This window comes from Zootoca vivipara, chromosome 13 (genome assembly GCF_965207765.1).
Source record: "Zootoca vivipara chromosome 13, rZooViv2.hap1.1, whole genome shotgun sequence".
Taxonomy (NCBI): domain Eukaryota; kingdom Metazoa; phylum Chordata; class Lepidosauria; order Squamata; family Lacertidae; genus Zootoca; species Zootoca vivipara.
In genome coordinates this window covers 7537880-7558456 of record NC_142596.1, presented here as the reverse complement: position 1 = coordinate 7558456, position 20577 = coordinate 7537880, and the positions used below count along the sequence as shown (strand labels likewise).

The 20577-nt window shown below is 45.3% G+C and overlaps 1 protein-coding gene across 2 annotated transcripts in view; it reads left to right on the top strand.

The window, feature by feature from the left end:
- DUOX2 (dual oxidase 2) overlaps positions 1-20577 on the top strand; it is a 70686-nt gene that overhangs the window by 9296 nt on the left and 40813 nt on the right. For both annotated transcript variants that reach the window (XM_060282514.2, XM_088656646.1), the window contains exons 2-10: positions 2949-3047; positions 5462-5545; positions 7403-7567; positions 11861-12048; positions 13962-14160; positions 15480-15646; positions 17064-17127; positions 18031-18127; positions 20075-20165. In XM_060282514.2, the coding sequence (XP_060138497.2) occupies positions 2969-3047; positions 5462-5545; positions 7403-7567; positions 11861-12048; positions 13962-14160; positions 15480-15646; positions 17064-17127; positions 18031-18127; positions 20075-20165 (1134 nt within the window). In that variant the 5' untranslated portion in view covers positions 2949-2968. The remainder of the gene's footprint in view (positions 1-2948; positions 3048-5461; positions 5546-7402; positions 7568-11860; positions 12049-13961; positions 14161-15479; positions 15647-17063; positions 17128-18030; positions 18128-20074; positions 20166-20577) is intronic.

Here is a 20577-nt window from a genome sequence, read left to right as displayed (position 1 = left end):
AATTAAGGAGGAGGAGGAAAGGGAGGCGTTTCTCAGTTCCGAGGCTTTTATGCTGGTCCCGAACGCAAAGGGGGGTAGTGCAGGAATCTGACTCGAGCGGGTAGACATGTTATGAGCAGTCCGTTACACTGTAAATAATGTGCACCAATAAAAACGTCTGAAAGACAAGCATGTGGAAGGTCGTTACTCAAGAGTAGTCACATCAACCCTGACAGATCCTTTCAAAAGAGATCTTAAATTTGCATCATTTCTGCTGCATAGGAGGTATGGGAAAGATGCAGTTAATATTTGAATTGCATGATTGGAGATGATATAAAATACCTGTTGAAGGGAGGGAGGGAGGGAGGTTGAAAGCTCGGCAGAGCAGAAAGGTTTTGTTTTGTATTGTGGAGAGTGTTGTGAAAGTATGGAAAAATAAAAAATTATTTATAGAAAAGAGTATCTGCAGTCTGTCTTCTAAAACTCATAGATGGTGCTCTTTTTAATAACACAATTAAAAATGGTTATCACTTGAACATGTGTAATATGTACTGAGTGTGAAAAAATATATCAGAGCATGTGCTTTGCATGAGTAAGAACCCAGGTTTAAGGTAACTAGCCCTCGTGATTGAAGGAAGAAAAAGTGGAATTGCATGGTTAGTGTTTGTCAAAGGGAGCAGTGGGCCAAGTCCAAGTGTGGGGCTTATCTTTCCACCCCCGTAGCATTTGGCTTCCGTTGCCCATCTTGAATGACTCGTGTTTCCTTTTTTTCCAACAAGTACTGTAATGATGTTTCCACCCAAATAAATGTGCAAATTAGAAGTTTTATAGAATGTTTCTGAATTTAAACCAGATAAAGGAATTGGATTCTTTCTGGGGGGGGCAGGTTTTAGGTATTTGCAATGTATCTGCAGTGCAGGGGATCAGTGCGAAAAACAGTCTGTGAATCTGGACCACAGACACTTATTTATACAACAGCTGCACGAGAAAAGGGATTAGTTGAAATGTCTAGATCTAAAATTAATGTCTCTGTCTCTGGCATTGTTTGTTTCCAGAGGGAAGCATCCCTCACTTTGTGGGCTGTTGAGGTTCCACCTGGGTCATTTTATATGTTTATATGTTGCATTTATATCCCACTTTTTTTTCTACAAGGAACTCAAAGTTTCCCCTCTCATTGTTTAGTCCCCACAAACACCCTGTGAGGTACCGTAGGTTAGTCTGAGAGGCAGGGCTCCCAATGAGCTTCAGGGCTAAGTGGGAATTTGAAAGGTCCTAGTTCAGGGGTGTCAAACTCAAATTCATCGGGGGCCGCATCAGCAGTTTGGTCACCCTCAAAGGGCCGGTTGTATCTGTAGGACTATGTGTCCACTCTTTATTATCATAAATTATTGTCACTGCATTCAATTATTACTGTTTTTTGTAATAATGTAAGTAATAACTAGCTCTGAAAGCAGAAACATAATAATGGCAAGTAGATATTCAAATGTACAATTATTGTACAATTTATTGAAAAATGATTTTTGGTAACTGCACTGGGTGGTGGAGGCTCGCTAGGGTTTCATGCAGGACCTTTGCAGAGCTACTAGTACCTGGAGATGCTGGGGTCCTTCTGCATGCAGGACAGATGTTCTGCCAGTGAGCCACCACCCTTCACCAAAGGGACTGGCTGAGGTTGACTCACTGAAGCTGCTCTCCTGGTTCCAGGGTTTAAGGGCCAGAAGTATAAAGCAGCATCCTATGTTTCTGAGGAGAGGGAGGGGGAGGGGAGGGGAGGGGAGGAGGGAAGGAAGGAAGGAAGGAAGAAAAGAGGGAGTGGGAGGGAGAGAGGAAGGAAGGAAAGAGGGGAGAGAAAGAAGAGTAGGAAATAAGGAAGGGAATAAAGAAGGAAAGAAAAAGAAAGAGGGAGAGAAGACGGAAAGGGAGAAAGAAGGAAGTAGAGGGAAAGAAAGAATAAGAATGAGGGAGAGGAAGAAAGATAGGAAGGAAGGAAGGAAGGAAGGAAGAAAAGAGGGAGCAGGAGGGAGAGAGAAAGAAGAGTAGGAAAGAAGGAATAAAGAAGGAAAGAAAAAGAAAGAGGGAGAGAAGACAGAGATAAAGAAGGAAGGAAGGAGAGGGAAAGAAAGAATAAGAACGAGAGAGAGGAAGAAAGAAAGGGAAGGGGGGGGTCACCGCCTTGATTCAGCGCCAGAAAAGAGCGTGAAGGGACCCAGGGGCAAAAAGCATTTCCCGTGCAGCGTGAGGCAGCGGGTGTCCGTTTTAGGAGAAGTGTGTAAAGCCTCAGAGTTGCAGGTTCGTGGGGCTGAGCCGCTGCTGAGCTCACGTTCATGAGGCTGAGCCGCGGCAGGAGGAGGAGGAGGTGAGGCAAGAGGAGGAGGAGGTGGCGGCTTGCCGGGTCGGTGCCCGGCAGCGCCGTGTGGAGAGTCCCGAGCCTCTGGGATGCAGCAGTGCTCTGTAGCACTTTGAATCCTCCTCCTCCACGCGGTGCTGCTGGGTGCTTTGTCTGTGCTTCAGCAGCAGCAGCAGCCGTTTCCAGGCGCCGAGCCGTGGCAGGAGGAGGAGGATTCAAAGTGCTACAGAGCACTGCTGTGTCGCAGAGGCTCGGGACTCTCCGTGCGGCGCTGCCGGGCACTGACCCGGCAAGCTGCCTCCTCCTTCTCCTGCTGTGGCTCGGGGCACTCCACGCAGCGCTGCTCCGGCCGCCTTTCTAGCCCCCCCCCGGCCCCAGCTGTTTGTCGGCGCTTTGTTGGCGCAGCGCTTCAGCAGCAAGGTCCCACTGCTGGGTCCCGCTGGCTGGGGCGCTCGGCGGGCCACATGACGAGGTCTGGCGGGCCGGATTTGGCCCCCGGGCCTTGTGTTTGACACCCGTGTCCTAGTTCAACACTTTAACTGCTGCACCACAAAATGGAAATAAGTGTATTAGGCTTTCCAGGACTGTAAGATGCAACTACTTTTTATTTTTTGTCTTTCAGGAAAAAAGTCCCCCAAAGAAATGTGGACTGATCTAATGACTGGAACTAAAACCTTTATTTTGCTTTGGTTTGTCCTGGCAAGTTTATGGCACTTGACCGGTAAGTCTCTCCAACTTTCCCCTGTCCAGTTAACAATTGGTTTTCCTAAAATGGATTTCTTCTTACAGCCGTTACCTGACTGATAAAAACTTTTGTTGTTGAAGGCAAGCCTACCCAGAAGTGCAATTTTATTATGTCTGTTTTGTTTTAAAACTTTTTCTCTATTGTGAGACATTTTATGTCTGCTTGTTTTTAATGTTTGATTTTATCTATATTTTCTTAAGTGTATTTCACATTGTTTTATGGAAACTGCTTAAAGGTTTTTGTTGATTTAGCAGGATATAACTCTTGTTAGAGCGACGCGGGTGGCGCTGTGGTCTAAACCACTGAGCGTAGAGCTTGCCGATCGGAAGGTCGCCTGTTCAAATCCCCGCGACGGGGTGAGCTCCCGTTGCTGGGTCCCTGGTTTCTGCCGCTGCTCTGGTTTTGCCAGAAGCGGCTTAATCATGCTGGCCACGTGACCCCGAAAAACTGACTGCGGACAAGCAGCCAGTAAAGCGAGATGAGCGCTGCAACCCCAGAGTCATCTACGACTGGACTTAACTGTCAGGGGTCCTTTACCTTTACCTTTTTACTAACTCTTGTTAGGACAGTATTGTGAGTCTTGGGGCTCACATGTAGACTTTGCTACAGACTAGATCCAAACAGTGATCTTGTTTTTGGTGCCCTCTCAAACAGACAATGTGGCCAAGCCTTCCATTTTCTTAGTCATTGTGCCCATAGCTATCAAATGATTTCCATTCCACTGGAATATAAGATGTACACTTAAGAGTCATGGGAAATGGAGCATGTCAGGAATACCGAAAGTTGTAAGGAGATCATTAACAAAGTACAGTTCCCAGAATTCCAAAGAATAATGATCCCAGAATTCCAAAGAGTCATGATTCTAACCCCGTGAGAAAAGGTTACAATATTTTGGGCTTTTCAGTTCAGAGAGGAATGGCAAGTTAGAAGTGACATGATAGAAGTCTATAAAATTATGCATGGTGAAGAGGGAGCCGATAGGTACGTTTTACTCCCTCTTTCATAATATGAGAATCCATGTGATATCCAGTGAAGCAGAATGCTGGAAGGCTCAGGAGAGGCAAAAGAAAGGACTTCTTCACATGGCATAATATAGTTAAGCTATGGAATTGACTCCTACAAGTGGCAACGATGGTCACCAACTTGGACAGCCTAGGCCAGTGCATGGAGGAGAAGACTATGTTCTAGAATGCTTCTGAAAACCAGCTGCTGGAAACCACAGGAGGAAATGGTGCCATGTCCCATGGACATCTTGTTAGCCACTGTGAGAACAGGATGCTGAACCAAGTGGGCCACCAAACTAATCCAGCAGCCTATAGTAATATAAAAGTAGTTTAAATGAATGGTGTTGATATGAGCTTAGTTAAGCCATACAAAAGCTTTCTTTTCTTTTTTTAAAATTTATTTAGTTTTTCAGATTTTAAAAATTTACAGTTATCAAGCAACCAACATAAAAAAGAGAATTCCGAAGAATCTCCTGAACTTGCCCCTTTGTGGGTCTTTATATTAACCTTTTCCTCCTGCATCTTGTCTATTAATCCAAATCTTTTAACTCTCCATTATACCCAAAATTCAACATTAGACTTCAAGTGTAATTCCAATCCTACTAATAATTTTAATTGTTTACAATGGTTTGTAAGGTAAATTATATATTTTCCCCATTTCTTTTTAAATTTTGGTCTTGCTGATTTCTGATTCTTCCAGTCATTTTTGCTGATTCGGCATAATCCATCCACTTAATCTTCCATTCTTCTGTGGTAGGGACAATGTCTTCTTTCCATCTGTGGGCTATTAACATCTGAGCAGCAGTGGTTGTGTACATAAATAGTCTTTTCTGATCCGTTGGAATTCTGGCACCTAGAATTCCTTTGGGGTTTTTTTTAGAAAAGGTTATTTTGAACATATTTTTCAGTTCATTATACAGTATATCATCTCCCATAATTCTTGTACTACCTTACATGTCTACCACATATGATAAAAGTTGCCTTCTTTTTCCTTACACTTCCAGCATATATTTGACCTTGTTTTGTACATTTTAGCTAGTTTACTAGGACTTAAACACCAACGAGACATCATTTTCATATAATTTTCTTTCAATGTATAAAATGCTGTAAACTTCAAATCCCAGTTCCATAGCTTCTCCCATGCTGTAAGTTGTATATTATATCTAAAGTACCTCGCCCAGTGTATGATGCATATATTTTGAACCAGAAGGGGCTGTTACAGAGTCCTGCCAGTTACGGCCACCATGAAGAGACACCGCCAGTTCACCACATACGAAAATTTGAGTATCTTCCAATATGCCGACGCCCTAATCAGCCCTGATTTTTCATGAAAAACTGGCTCTGCATCCAATAACTTCATTTCCTTCATGTGTGCTTTACTCTCAGGCACCCAAGAGAATATCCACTGGGAAATTCAGCGTTATGACGGCTGGTACAACAACCTCATGTACCACAGGCACAACTCAGCAGGTGAGAGCATCCCTGGGGTTTTCAGGCCTCCAGTGCTGTTGCAAATGCCATTTCTGATGCCAAGCATTGGGTCCATGAGTACTGGGGGGACTGGCAAATTCTGCGAAATGGTACTGTGCCACTGCCAGTTCACACGTCTATCTGCAAACAGGAATGGAAAATCGCAGGCGATCGGCATTCGTTTTTTCATTCCCCCTCGCAGTCCTAAATTCACACTTGTTCCCCGCCACCGGCACCATGCTTATTGATGACGTTTCCACCACACTCCTGTTGAAATAAATGGTGCGGAATACATCAATAAAAGAATTAATCGTATCATTAAATTTGGCTACAGCAAACAGCGAGTCAAAGGGTGTTGTTTTTGGTGGACTGGAAACAGCACTGCATGCAATGGGTTGAGGTGGGATATATAAGAGCCCTTGCGATCCCTGAGGTACCCTGGGTAAGGGTTCACAATGCTGCCTTAAAGAGCAGGGAAGTTGTGTTCCTCCACCTTGTGCATTTCACAGCTTTTTTCCTCCCAGCTGTTCACAGCAGCACATACGTGCATCAGAGCTTGGGGAAGCAGGCTCACCAATCAGGCGCGGTGCTAGGGCTTTTTGCGCCCTAAGCAAAACACCTTCTGGCGCCCCCGGGCGCGCATGCGTCATGACGCACGCACGCCGCTGATGCCCCTGCGTCGCTCTCGGCGTCCCCTCCATAGGCGGGAGGGCGCTGAGCTCTCCTTTTGGCTTGCGCTCCTCCTGCCTGTGGAGGGGACGCTGTGAGCTCGGCGAGCGGGCAGGCGGCGGTGGCGCGGGGGTATTCCGGGGCAAGCTCGGCAGTGCCCCCTCCATTTTGGCGCCCTAGGCAATGGCCTAGTCCGCCTAAATGGACGCACCGGACCTGTCACCAATGCATACAAGCATGTCTTAAAGGAGCAGAATCCCAGTCTCAGTTACAGATTCACTTTCAGAAAGGGTCCAGCCGCCTTGTTTCTCAGGACATACATTGCACATCACGTAAGACACACCCTAGGGACGCGGGTGGCGCTGTGGGTTAAACCACAGAGCCTAGGGCTTGCCAATCAGAAGGTCGGCAGTTCGAATCCCTGCGGCGGGGTCAGCTCCCGTTGCTTGGTCCCTGCTCCTGCCCACCTAGCAGTTCAAAAGCACGTCCAAGTGCAAGTAGATAAATAGGTACCACTCCGTCAGGAAGGTAAACAGCATTTCCGTCCGCTGCTCTGGTTCGCCAGAAAGCAGCTTAGTCATGCTGGCCACATGACCCAGAAGCTGTACTCCGGCTCCCTCGGCCTGTAAAGCGAGATGAGCGCTGCAACCCCAGAGTCATCCGCGACTGGACCCTAACAGTCAGGGGTCCCTTTACCTTTAAGACACACCCTACCTCAATAGGGTGTGTTGAATTTATCAGCTTTCAGTTTCCAAAAATGAGGGGTGCTAAAAGGGTGTAACATCACTTTAGGAATTCAAAAGATATTTTGGTCAAATTAATATAATTTAGTTATGCTTGGTAAGTAAAATGTCTTTAAATTCCATAGAAATAATTAGAAATGCTTTGTCCCAAGTACTTGCAGTTATATTATATATTATAATTATTTATTATTATTAATATTATTTAGCATTACTGACGTTTTCAGAAGGTAACATTTAAATTCTTTGGCTTTCCGAAAGCAGTGTACGAGCTTCTTCATCTAACGTAGACTTACCAAGCTAAATGTTCTCCAGTCACAAATATAATTGCAGATTCCTCACCCCCAAAGACATATTTTTAAGACCCCCTCACTGGAGAAATTTGCAAAAATTAAGTCTCGCCCATGGCCGGCTACCTCAAGCTGACATGCTGATTTCTCACCACTAGGATCGTGGTTGTCGCGGCTCCTTCCTGCGAGCTACGCGGACGGTGTGTACCAGGCCCCCCAGGAGCCAAATGTCCCCAGTGCACGCCGACTCAGCCATGTGGTGGCGCGAGGGAACTCTGGATCACCCTCTCAGGAGAACAGAACTGTGCTGGGCGTCTTCTTTGGTAAGCTTTGAACTCTTGAGTGATGGCCTCCATCAACATCCATGCCACCGGGGTGCGTCTGAGGGAGGGGTGAGGCAGCAAGGCTCCCTCCATGGGTCCAACGGCCATTTGGCTCCTCCCTGATATAATAGAATCCTAGAATTGTACAGTTGGAAGGGTCCAACCCCCTACAGTGCAGGAATACACGGTTGTCCCATATGGGGATTGAACCTGCAACCCTAACTCTAACCCTAATCCCTTCCAATTCTGCTGCTTGCATGACCATTGATGATGTAGAGGCTCCCAAGAGTGGGTTCCTGAGTTTGTGCGTGTCTTCTTTCTTCCTCCTCCTCCTTTGGTGCCATGTTTCTTAAGATTCTAAACAACAATCATAAAGCTCAAACTGCCAGGATGGTAAAAGATGCAGTAAATAAACATTTTGGTCCTGCGGGACTTGACACCTTTCTGCAGAGCCTGCAAGATGGAGCTGTTCTGCCAGGCCTTTGGCCCAAGGCACAGTCTGACACCCCCCCCCCTGTCCTTCTGTAATCTTCATAGAACTCTAACCCGATGGTTGCCATTAATTTGATTCTGAATTGATTGATTTAATTAATTGACTGTGCAATTTTATGTGCACTGTGCTATTTTTACCTGCTGTTAGCCACTCCGAGCCCAGCTTTGGCCGGGGTGGGGTGGGATACAAATAATTTTTTTTTTATTATTATTATTATTATTATTATTATTCAGCAAATCTCCAGCAAAAGTCTTATGAAAGAATCAGCATCATTACAGGGAACAGGACTGATTTATCTGGTGTGGGCCCCTCTCCAATGTATCTCCTGAAAGCACCTTTCAATCATGGAAAAAACAGAATGGATTCCTGATTTTGCAACTGCCCACAAATTCCTTTGCCTCTACTCTGGCAATGTCTGCTCCATACATTTACCAACCTGATTCCCTCCAGATGTTTTGGACTATAACTCCCATCAGCCCCATGCAGCATAGTGGCTGGAGCTGATGGGAGATGTAGTTCAAGGCAACTGGAAGGCATCAAGTTGGGAACTTCTGGCCAGCTCTGCTTTTCACAGCACTGACATCTTGGAGGAACGAGGCACTTTATATAGTCAAGGCCCACTTTCTACCACATAAATATGGGCCTCGAATCGAATCCTGTAACTAATGGAGTAATGTGACCAATTATTTCAATTACAGGATTGGGAGAGGTTCTGGCCACAGAATTATAGTATTGGGGGGTGAGGGATTTGCCAAGGTTTCCAGGCCTTGTGACTGTAATTCAAATCTCAGTGTGCCCCTTTTTCTCTTCCGCTGGCTCAAATTTAGATCATAGGATTACCTCCGAGAGGATTACTAGGCTCTTCCATGACTGGTTTTATGTCTTATTTCCGCAATGGTCATGTTTGCCCCTCCTTGCGGATTTCTGCTCCAAACCCCAGAATTATTTGGTCACTTAAACCTACTTCCCCCTGGGTTAACCTTTGCCAGTGTGATCCGGGCATGTTTGGGAGCCTGGATGTTGCTAGGCATTTCTACTGAAGGCTGAGTAATGCTTGGAGCTTAATCCCCTGGAATATGTTCAAACAAGACCGTGGATTTCTCAGAAGCCATGATGAGAGAGTAGGAAGAAGAGGAAATGGGTTCTTTGGCACTTCTGAGCCCCTTAGCGGTTTAGGGGGGTGGTAACCCAGGAGAAAGCATTCTCTGTGGCAAACCCTTAAGTTGCAAAACTCCATCCCCTCAGAGGGGTGTTGTTACCTTCCTTTTATGTACCGGTAGTTCCTGCCATATGCTGAAGAGAAACGCCTATTTATCTTTTGACATTTCTGACATATATATCATAGGACCCACCCTATTCTTTTGACTAATTTGTTTTAAACCAATTTTAATATTGTATTTTTAAATTGCTGTCCCTTCACTTATTGTGGAAGGTGGATAAGAAACCTAGTTTGTAATAGTAACATTAGTAACAATTAATAATAATTTCACATGTTCTTACCACATTTGAACACATTTCTTATAAGCATCTCTTTTGTGTGGGTACCTCCTTATGTTAAACATCCCTGGGTTGTTGTTTTCTTTTACTTTCTTCCTTTTTCCTTTGTCAAATTTGATATTATTATTATTATTATTATTATTATTATTATTATTATTATTATAGTGGTAGTAGTCGTTGTTGCTGCCGCCGCTACCGATAATTATTTCCTTCATAATTGCCACTGGCTGAGCTCTTTCTAGGGGTTGTAATAATTTCTGTCTGCTCCCATTTGGGGGAAATTGCCAAGCCTTAAAAACTGGGCTTAAAAGAGACTCAAAAAGTTATGCACACATTATTCAACCTCACTGAAATTGATCCACAGAAAAGTATCCCTTGTTACTATTGGATAGTCTATGGAATCATTGTTTGAGGAGAAGAGACTCCTCAGGGATCCACCAAGGAGGCAATGAGATATGATGGCATGTGGCTGGATTACACTCTGTGAGCAGGGCTGGCTCAAGACTTTTTGGTGCCTGAGGCAAGGAGGACAAGATGATGCTTACCTTCCAAGTCCCGGACTGCAGAATCCGGGACCGGCAGCCGTGTGACACCGGAAGTTGCGTCGACGTAACTTCCGGTGTCGCTTTGCCCTTCTATGGGCACCAAAAATGGCCGCCGCCGGCTTCAAAAGTAGCTTCTACGCATGACCGGAAGTGCGTCGACGCAACTTCCGGTGTCGACCCGCCCATCTATGGGCACCAAAAATGGCCGCCGCTGGCTTCAAAAGTAGCTTCTACGCATGACTGGAAGTGCATCGACGCAACTTCCGGTGTCGACCCGCCCATCTATGGGCACCAAAATGGCCGCCGCCGACACCGGAAGTCGCATCTATGCACTTCCGATCATGCGTAGATGCGACTTTGGAAGCAGGCGGCGGCGGCTTTTGTGCCCATAGAAGGGCAAAAAAAAAAATGGCCGCCGGCAGGAGAAAATAACGGAGAAAAACGGGAGGCGAAGTGATACGGGGGACCACCGGGAAAAGGTAAGTAAAAACGGGGGTTTCCCAGGGAAAATAGGAGACTTGGCAGCTATGGATGATGATGAGGAGGAGGATGATGATGATAATTTTATTATTTATACCCCACCCATCTGGCTGGATTTCCCCAGCCACTCTGGGCGGTTTACACCACGTAAAAAATTGTAAAACATTAGACATTAAAAATTTCCTGATACGGGGTTGACTCCAGGTGTCTTCTAGAAGTCAGATAGTTGTTTATTTCCTTGACATTGGATGGGAGGGTGTTCCACAGGGCAGGCGCCACTACCAAGAAGGCCCTCTGCCTGGTTCCCTGTAACCTCACTTCTCGCAGGGAGGGAACCGCCAGAAAGCCCTCGGTGCTGGACCTCAGTGTCCGGGCTGAACGATGGAGGTGGAGACGCTCCTTCAGGTATACAGGACCGAGGCTGTTTAGCACCAACACTTTGAATTGTGCTGGGAAACATACTGGGATCTAATGTAGGTCTTTTTAGGAACATACTTTCTATCCAAATATGCATTCTAAAATATATTTTGATACTTTTTTGAGGTTAGCAGGGGAGAACTGCATTGGCTCATTTGGGGAACTGCGCACACTCCGGTGTGTAACTGAAGTTCTGGTCTGCAGCTTAATAATAATAATAATAATAATAATAATAATAATAATAATAATAATAATATTTATACCCTGCCCTTCCCAGTCAAGACCAGGCTCAGGGCAGCTAACAACAAAAATATAAACGCAAGTATAAAAGAAACAATTCAATTAAAATGCAGATTAAATACAATGTTAAAATTCAATTTTAAAATTAAAAATCTACAAGTAAGATAAAACCATTATAAGATAAAACCTTAGGGGAGGGTAACCCTGGGGTCAGACTGCGTCAGTCCAAAGGCCAAGCGGAACAGCTCTGTCTTGCAGGCCCTACGAAAAGATGACAAATCCCGCAGGGCCCTAGTCTCCTGAGACAGAGCGTTCCACCAGGTCGGGGCCAGTACTGAGAAGGCCCTGGTCCTGGTCGAGGCCAGCCTAACCACCTTTTGACTCGGGATCTCCAATATGTCATTATTTGCGGACCTAAATGAGAGGTCAGCGTGCATTGAAACTGGCAAATATTGAAGCTTCTCTAAATGCAACACTCTTGAGAAGTCGCGGCAGGATTTTCGTGGAGTGTGGTTTCAGCCCCTGTGAATTCACGGAATTGAATTTTGTAGGTGTCATGCTTCGCTAGATGTCATGTTTCATCCACCCTCTGCTGGTTCCTTCCCTTTTGGTGTCTGCCAGGTTTCCATGTGCTCTCGGAGATTCTGGAAGCCGACAAGCCCGGCTGCCCTGCCGAGTTCCTAAACATACAGATCCCTGAAGGAGACCCTGTGTTTGACCCTGCTGGCTCAGGTGATGTTGTCCTGCCCTTCCAGCGAATGCAATGGGCTCCAGGTACGGGACAAAGCCCCAACAGGCCCCGGGAGCAGGTAAAATCCAGCTGGCTGCATATCAATGTATATCCCTTTGCCCGTGTTGGCACAGTACATTTCACAGGGGAAAAGGGCAAATATAGGGCGTGTATAAGAGGATTCATGCAGCGGCAGCATTGCTGGGAGAGCAGTCAGATTCAGTCGCTAAGGGTGGTGTCTAGATGCAGAAAGGAATGCTCTGCAATGATTTGCTCAGTTTTCTGCCCAGGACGTTTCAAAAATAAAACAGTGTGCCTTTGAAAAGGAAAGTATACTAAAATGAATAAACAGAATGGGCAAATCAGGGGATGGTTTTAAGATGTCAATCTTTGCAGAGAGCAGTCCTCTGTTTGAAAGGCTATCAGCAGTGCTAGTGAGGAAGGATGGGGGAGAAATTCAAAAGGTGAATCTGCCTGCCTTTCCTAAACTACGTGAGAACTGAAATTCCAACCATCCTTCAAAATTTGCCCTTATCTGAATTTAGCAGTTCCCCAGCTAAATAATGTGTTCAGAAATGCTTGTATGGGGACAATGGTTGTTGGGCAACCATCTGTCTTGAGAGACAATGAAGTGCACCTCTGGAGGGGGGGGTGAAGTCAAACCGCTGCATTAGCAGCACTGAAGTGACCTCCCTGGGGCACAAGCCTGAGCAGTGTGTATGGAGATGCTGTGCTGCCCAGATGACAACCCCACCCTCTCTTGGCCTCACTGATGTACAGTAGTTCAAAGAGACACATGGGGGGGGTGAAGTGTGCATTAAAAATGCTAAGACTAGTGATAACAGCACACACAAATGCATTACGTTAGGGTGAATTGCTCTCCAAAAATGTGTATGTCAGGCAAAATTGCATGCAAACGCTTATATTAGGAGAAATTCACTCTAAATTGCTGGTGAGTGTTCGCAAAGGACCAATGCAAATTGATAAGGAAATGTGGCGTACTGAACGTAAGAATGGAGAAATGCCAGGATGGAACCAGGGATCTTCTGCATGCAAAGCTGATGTCCACCACTGACCTTTTCCCCGTTTGCTTGAATTACCTTATTTAAAAGTTTATTAAGCAGTCCATCAAAACAACAACAGCAATAGGTTGCATTTGAGGATCTTTCATCTCCCTTTGACTCGATTGCAATAACCTGGCAGTATATCTATAGTACAGTCATTCTGGCAAGGGTATGAAAAAATTCCTTCAGTAGCACCTTAAAGACCAATCACCCATTCCCATCACCCCCCACCCTCTGAAGATATATTAGGGTCTGGTTGCTTCTGTTTCAAGTGTATCTGAAGAAGGGTGCATGCACACGAAAGCTCATACCAAAATAAAAACTTAGTTGGTCTTTAAGGTGCTACTGAAGGAATTTTTTTATTTTGCTTCGACTCAGACCAACACGGCTACCTACCTGTGGCAAGGGTATGATAGGCTAAATCTTCTGTCCGTTCACCACCCTGCACAAAGCCTCTGTGGTAGAGAATGCCTGATGGCCCCTGGCCAAAGATTTAGAACAGGGGCCAGCAAACCTTTTCAGTCATGGGCCGGACCACTATCCTGGCTGGACTATATTTTGAAGAAAAATAAATGAACGAATTCCTATGCTCCACAAATAGCCCAGAGATGCATTTTAAATAAAAGGACACATTCTACTCATGTAAAAACACCAGGAAGGCCCCACAAATAACCCAGAGATGCATTTTAAATAAAAGCAAACATTCTACTCATGTAAAAACACCAAGCAGGCCCCACAAATAACCCAGAGATGCATTTTAAATAAAAGGACACATCCTACTCATGTAAGAACACGCTGATTCCCGGACCATCCGCAGGCCGGATTGAGAAGGTGATTGGGCCAGATCCGGCCCCCGGGCCTTAGTTTGCCTACCCATGATTTGGAAGGAACTAACCCACCTGCTTCCACCCCCTCTCTCTTTCACCAGCTAAATGGGGTAACAGGGTGGCTCGATGGGAGTGCCGTCTATGGCTCATCCCATTCCTGGAGTGATTCTCTGAGAAGTTTCTCACGAGGGAAGCTGCTCTCCGGAGAATATGGTTTCCCAAGGCAGACAAAGGCAAACAGCTTGATGTGGAAGGCTCTGGATCCGTCCACAGGACAAAGTGGACCACAAGGACTCTTTGGTAAGGAAGGTTGGTGGCAGCTGGTGCCCATTTGGGACTGGTAGGGTGGAAGGCCAGGAGGACAACAGTAGGGGGCACCAGAGGCGATGGCCTGCAGGGTCAACCGATTCTAGCTTTGTTTCCTCTTCCCTACTGAGTTCTACAAGGGGCAACACTTAACTTTTGTCCCTCTCTTTTCAGGCACTGGTTGGCACTTTAAAGCTCTCTTCTTTTCACACTGGAGCTTTCCCTGCGAAAAACCAACTCTTTGAAGCTGAAACGCAACAGACGGCAATTCGTGGTTTCCACAGATTGTTGTTTGCTCGGATTCAACTCTAAACAGTGGGTTTTTGAAGGGAAAGCTCCAAGGCAATAAAAAGGACACTCGAACATGGAGCTTTAAAGTACAGGCTATGCCCAGAGCGTGCGGAGGAAAGGTCAGTGGGGATGAGCCCTGAGACTAAGCTGACAGGCAATGAGAGCAGACGGAGGTTGGTGGTCCAGAGCCCCGTTTGCTCTATTGAGTAATTTTGGATACAATCTGAAGTTGAGAGCCTGTGAGAAAACAGAAATAGGGAGGGGAGAGGGTTCATCTCTTCAGGCCCTCAGCCATAATTTTCTGCACAAGATAAAAGAAAGTTCCGGCACCTCTCAGGTGGGAGCTATGACCATTATAAGAGAACACGGGAAGTGTTCATGGTGAGTTCTGACACCTCTTTTTCTAGAAAAAATGCACCTATTATTATTATTATTATTATTATTATTATTATTATTATTATTATTACCCTGCCCATCTGACTGGGTTGTCCCAGCCACTCTGGGCGGCTTCCAGCATATATAAAAACATAACAAAACATTAAACATTTTCAAACCTCCCTATAAGGGGAGCAAACAGTCCCAGTGCACAGACAGGTAGAAAATGTTGCACAGCCCTTAGGGTCCTGTATCTTTTCAATGGGCATTGGAGAATCACTAGTTTGAAAGTGGCAGCATGGCAAATTCTGAAGGTCAAAAGGACACATCTTGCTGCAGTTGTTGCATACAAAAACAGTTTGTTATCTTGTCTACTAATATCCTCTCCCATTCCAAGTAGAAAAGCTTTTGGTTTTTTGATAAATGTATATCTTAACATCTTTTTCATTTCAGTGTATATCATTTCCCAGAAGCTTTTCACTTTCTTACATTCCCACCACATATGATAAAACGTTCCTTCTCTTTCCTTACATTTCCAACATTCATTACTTGTTTTTACTTGGTGCACTCCTCTCATCAGGTCTGTATCGGCTCTTAGGATCCAGAAGTAAGTTTAGAATTGGCTCTTTTTTCTCTCTGTCTTCTAGACTTTGGAAATGCCAAAGGGAATGCAGACCTGTTCCTGCAAGCAATGAGCATCGTCTGGTTCCGCTACCACAACGTCCTGGCAGAAAAGCTCGCCCAAGAGCATCCTGGTTGGTCTGATGAAGATGTGTTTCAGCACGTGCGCAAGTGGGTTATTGCCACTTACCAGGTGAGCGAGGCATAGAAGAAAGACTGTGTGTGGCCAGGGGGGGAGGGGGGAGGCATCCAGCAAACCTCTCTGGGCACATAAACCCCTAGACTGTAATTTGTGTCCTTGTTGTCTCTAAGCAACAGACAACAGTTCAGTGGCAGAGCATGTGTTTGACATGCTGGAGATTCCAGATTTGATTCCTGGCATGTCCAGGTAAAATTAACAGGTTCCAGGTGATGGGCAATCCTTTCTCTTCCTCAGACCTTAGAGAAGGGGTGGATAGTCTTTTTTTCAGCCTGGGGTCTGCATTTCTTTCAGGGGCTACATGGCAGTTGTGGGTAAAGACTAGAGCCAAAAGCAGGTAGAGCAATGCATGCAGATTTTACCTGTATACAGTAAGCAAATTTCTTTCTTTCTTTTTTTAAAATAATTTTTATTGAATTTTACATAGAAAAAGCAAAACAAAAAAGGAAAGGAAAAAAGAGAAAAATTTAAAAAAGAAAAAAATACACAAAAATACAGAAAAGAAAAATAGCAATATCTTATCTCCAAAATTCCTCACTTCCCCTTCTTACAGTCATTATTAATAATTAACTCTTACCATTTCCACATCTTACCTAAACATCATAAAATTACATCTTACAGTATCTCCCATTTCTTAACCTTATTCTTAAATCATTCTTAATCATTTCGTGTAAAAGAGTGAAGGAAAAATAGAAAGAAAAAACCAAAATAAAAATAAAAAGACATAATCATATTATTACCCAATTTCTAATCTACACATTTCGGACTTCCTCATTTCCCCTTCTTGAGTTCCTTATTAATCACTAATTATTGCAGTTTCCAAATCTAATATTACATTCTTTCTTCCAATTTACAACTTTATTTTAACGTTTACCCTTCATACTTCTCTTTACCTTTATTACCCAATATTCTCTAACCTTTTACCCAAAAATATTCATAATTAATTTTCAAAATCTTTCCCCCCTTTTTTGTTCCCACCCTCAAAACTAAATCTACCCCCTTTCCTTGGAATCGGTATCTCCAGAGATTTCAGCTAGCTCCTTAATACTACAGTAAGCAAATTTCTACACACCCTGAGCCAGGCAAGCAAAGCCATTTTCAGAGTTTAAAGACACATTCCAGCCAGGCAATACACAGAAAAATACGGTAACTAGTCAGTGGATTGCGGACCATTAGGGCTAATGGGGTACTGTCCCATCGATCTCACCCAATCGCCTCTGAGTGCCCTTTTATTTACAACCAATCAGTGGGTGGCTCTTCCTGCCATTGGCTCTGGCTCCACCTGCTCTTGGTCTTCCTGCCTTCTGCCCTACCTCTCCCAATGGGCGCCAGCTACCACAGCAGATAGTCTGACTGGGCGTGGAGCAACTTCCTGTGCGTCACAGCTGCCTCTTCCTCTTTGTTTCCCTAGAACATTGTGCTCTACGAATGGCTGCCAGCCTTCGTTGGGAATGACCCTGCTGAACCTTATGCAGGTGAGGAGGAGGAATCATGGCATGTGTAAGCGGGTGCTGTTCAATGGGGGCCAGTGGACTGAGCTGATTTTATTCTGCTATTAGTGTGTGGGGTTTGGGGCGTGGGTGTGCATATGTGTTTAAATAAATATAAATCCACTTGGGGTTTACCTGAGCCTCTCCCGTTGCTTAAAACCACCATTTTCCTCCCAGTTTTCACCTTTACTCAAACTTTGGCTGTTGTTTTGAACCACCACTTTCCCCTTGGAGACCTTGGTAGCAAGCAGCTAACAAGTCAAACCAAATCAATCAATAAGAAAGCATGTTAATAAACAAATTTTCTTTATTTTTTATGCTAATTATTTCCATTTTTAAATTAATAATTCATCCCCTTTTGTGTGGGGGGCAGTTTAGGGTATGTAGGTTAATGACTAAATATCAAGGAAAGGGACTGGAATATCAGGAATAGTAAAAGGTATAAGAAGGGCTTGCTTGGACACATGTACAAAATAACCCAGTGACAAATAATATCTTTGTAATCAGCAAGAGAATCTGAAGCTACAATCCTATGCATGCTAACCTCGGACTTGGGAGTGCATTTCACTGAACTCAGTGGGGCTTTACTTCTGAGAAGACTGAGGTTGGTTAGATAAGACCCCCTCACAGAGCTACAATTCTTAGAGGGGAAGTCATGAGTATTTAAAGTGGTAGAACAGTGTTTTAAATCTATAGAGCAGGCGGAGCCTGAAATGTATTTGGGGATTCTGCATGCCTCTGCACCATAAAACTACAGATTTCATTAAGCAAATATGCAAACTCTGTCCAAAGAGTGTTTCCATGGAGTAGTGGGGCATCATCCTGCTGTAGTCACCCTCCCTGCCATTCATTGAATATTGTAATTCAGAGCTGTCATCTCTGTTTCAGGTTACAAGCAGCATGTGGATGCTAGGATCTCGCCTGAATTTGTAGTGACTACAGCGCTCTTTCTGGGCACCATGGTCCCTCCTGGCGTGTACATGAGGTAGGAATCTGCCTTACTTCTAGCCTTCTTATGGATTGGCTGATACATCAGTTGGATGAGCAGACCTCTGAGGCTTGGGCCATGCATGCCAACTGTAGAATGGCAGCCTCGATGGAAGACACATTTCACATGTGCCAGGCCCTAGGTTCCATTCCTGACCACCTCCACCTCAAAGGATCTAGCAGCAGGTGATGGGAGAGATCCTGTAGAGCAGTGGTCCTCAACCTTGGGCCTCCAGATGTTTATGGCCTACAACTCCCATGATCCCTAGCTAGCAGGACCAGTGGTCAGGGATGATGGGAATTGTAGCCTCAAAACATCTGGAGGCCCAAGGTTGAGGACCACTGCTGTAGAGTCACCACCAATTTGAGTAGACTCCGGAGAACCACTGCTAATCATAACAGACAGCTCTGATCCAGATGGACCAAGGATCTGGCTCGGTATGAGGCAGCTTTATATCTGCAAGGCCCTCTCATGCCCCAACCGCCTGCTATTATCGCTGACAGTGGAGGGTCACATTGTAAGCCCTGGTGTCAGTGCATGGATAGGTTTGCATGAGAGGAGGAGGTCCTTGAGATATTCTGCTACCAGATTGTGGGGGGCCTCCAAAGGTAATAAAAATAATAGTACTTTTTAATACCAAAAATGAGGTACCGGAACTCATATATTTATAAAAATGCCATGGGTGCCAGCAAAAGTATTGGCATGGGCAGGGGGGAAAATAGGAGACACCTGCCACCGAAAAGAGCCCTGAATTCTGTAGGTAGTCAATGCAGATGGAATGACGCTGGAGTTACATGCTCCAGGTAGTATTCACTGGGTGGCAATCTGCCTTGCTGCATTCTGAAGAGACTGCAGTTGATGAACGCTCTTTGAACATGCTGCCAAGTCTCCTGTATTCCCCGGGAAATCCCCGTTTTCCCAGCTGTTCCTAGCTGGAAAAACGGGGTTTTTTTTTCCCCCGGTTTATTCTGGCACGGCAGCCATTTTGGAACTGGGTGGAGCATGCTCAGAAGCGACTTTTGATGCTGCTCTGCCCAGTTCCAAAACGGCTGCAGTGCGAATTCTGGCGCGGTGGCCATTTTGGAACTGGGCAAAGCAGCATCAAAAGTCACTTCTGAGCATGCTCCGCCCAGTTCCAAAATGGCGGCAGCGCTACTTCCGGTCTGCTACTTCTGCCCGGTCCCTTATTTCTCCGACAGCAACTTGGCAGGTATGTCTTTGAATGAAGCATGAGTGACTCTGGACAGCCCTAGTTCAAACCCCTCACTGATATGCTTTCCTGCCTCACAGGGTTGTTATAAGCAATACTCATGCAAGAAACCCCTTTAGCTCTTAAGAAGCAATGCAATGCAATGCAATGAGCGTGTGTTTATTAAAAAGTTTCCCCACCTGTCTGCTTTTGTTGGTGCAGTAAGGTAATCTTAGACTCAACTTAATGGTCTTACAGAGAGCTCACTTTAGATGTTGACGTGATACGGCTGCTGTGTTCTCTTCCTCACTCTGTTCAATGGAGCCCTGTTTGGTTTTCCCGCTCTCCCTCCTGCCTTCCCTAGGGCCCCTCCAAACATCTTTTGTTGTGCATTCACGATGTTTTGAGCTCATTGTGCTATTAGGGGAGTTGCGTGTGACCCTACTTTCAATACAGTTTGCAGCTGCCAAAATTTCAGGGCAGACATACAGCTCCGTTCCCAATCAATCCGAGTCCTAGACCTCCAGATGGCAACAATGCAATAACCTGGGGAAGCATCACAGAACAACCAATAAAGTGGAATGACGTGCATAGATCCTGCATAGATCCACCACCAATGCACTATAGCTGTGTCAATAGCATGTTGCAGGTTACACCTGGGGACACCCGTCTGGAGGGGCTCCTATGCTCATGGGTTTGGATATCAAACCTTTCCTCCTTAGAGCATAGTTTCACTTCTTTTGCTTTTCTTTCAGGAACTCAAGTTGTCACTTCCGAGAAGTGATTAACAGAGATGGCACCCGCTCCCCGGCACTCCGGTTGTGCAACAGCTATTGGAGCAGAGAGGTAGGGGGCTTGCAACTAAGCATCAATTTCTAACCAAAGGCACATATTACACCACTTAAAAGGAAAATAAATAGAGTAAATTGGTTTCTGTTGTTGGTCGCCATTGGTCACTGGTAGAGCACATGCTCTGCATGCAGAAAGTCCCAGGTTTGATCCTTGGCACCTCCAAGTTGAGGTGAGACTCCTGTCCAAAACCTTGGAGAGTCACTGCCAGTCAGCATAGACCAGGGATGGAGAACCTATGGCCCTCCTGCAGTTAATAGACTACAACTCCCATCATTCCTAACCATTGTCCATGTTGGCTAGGGTTGATGGGAGTCCAACAGCATTCTCAGGACCACAATTCCCAGCTTCCTTTATCACTGGTTAAGCAGGTGACCTTGGCAAGGCATGTAGCAACTCTGGACTCAAA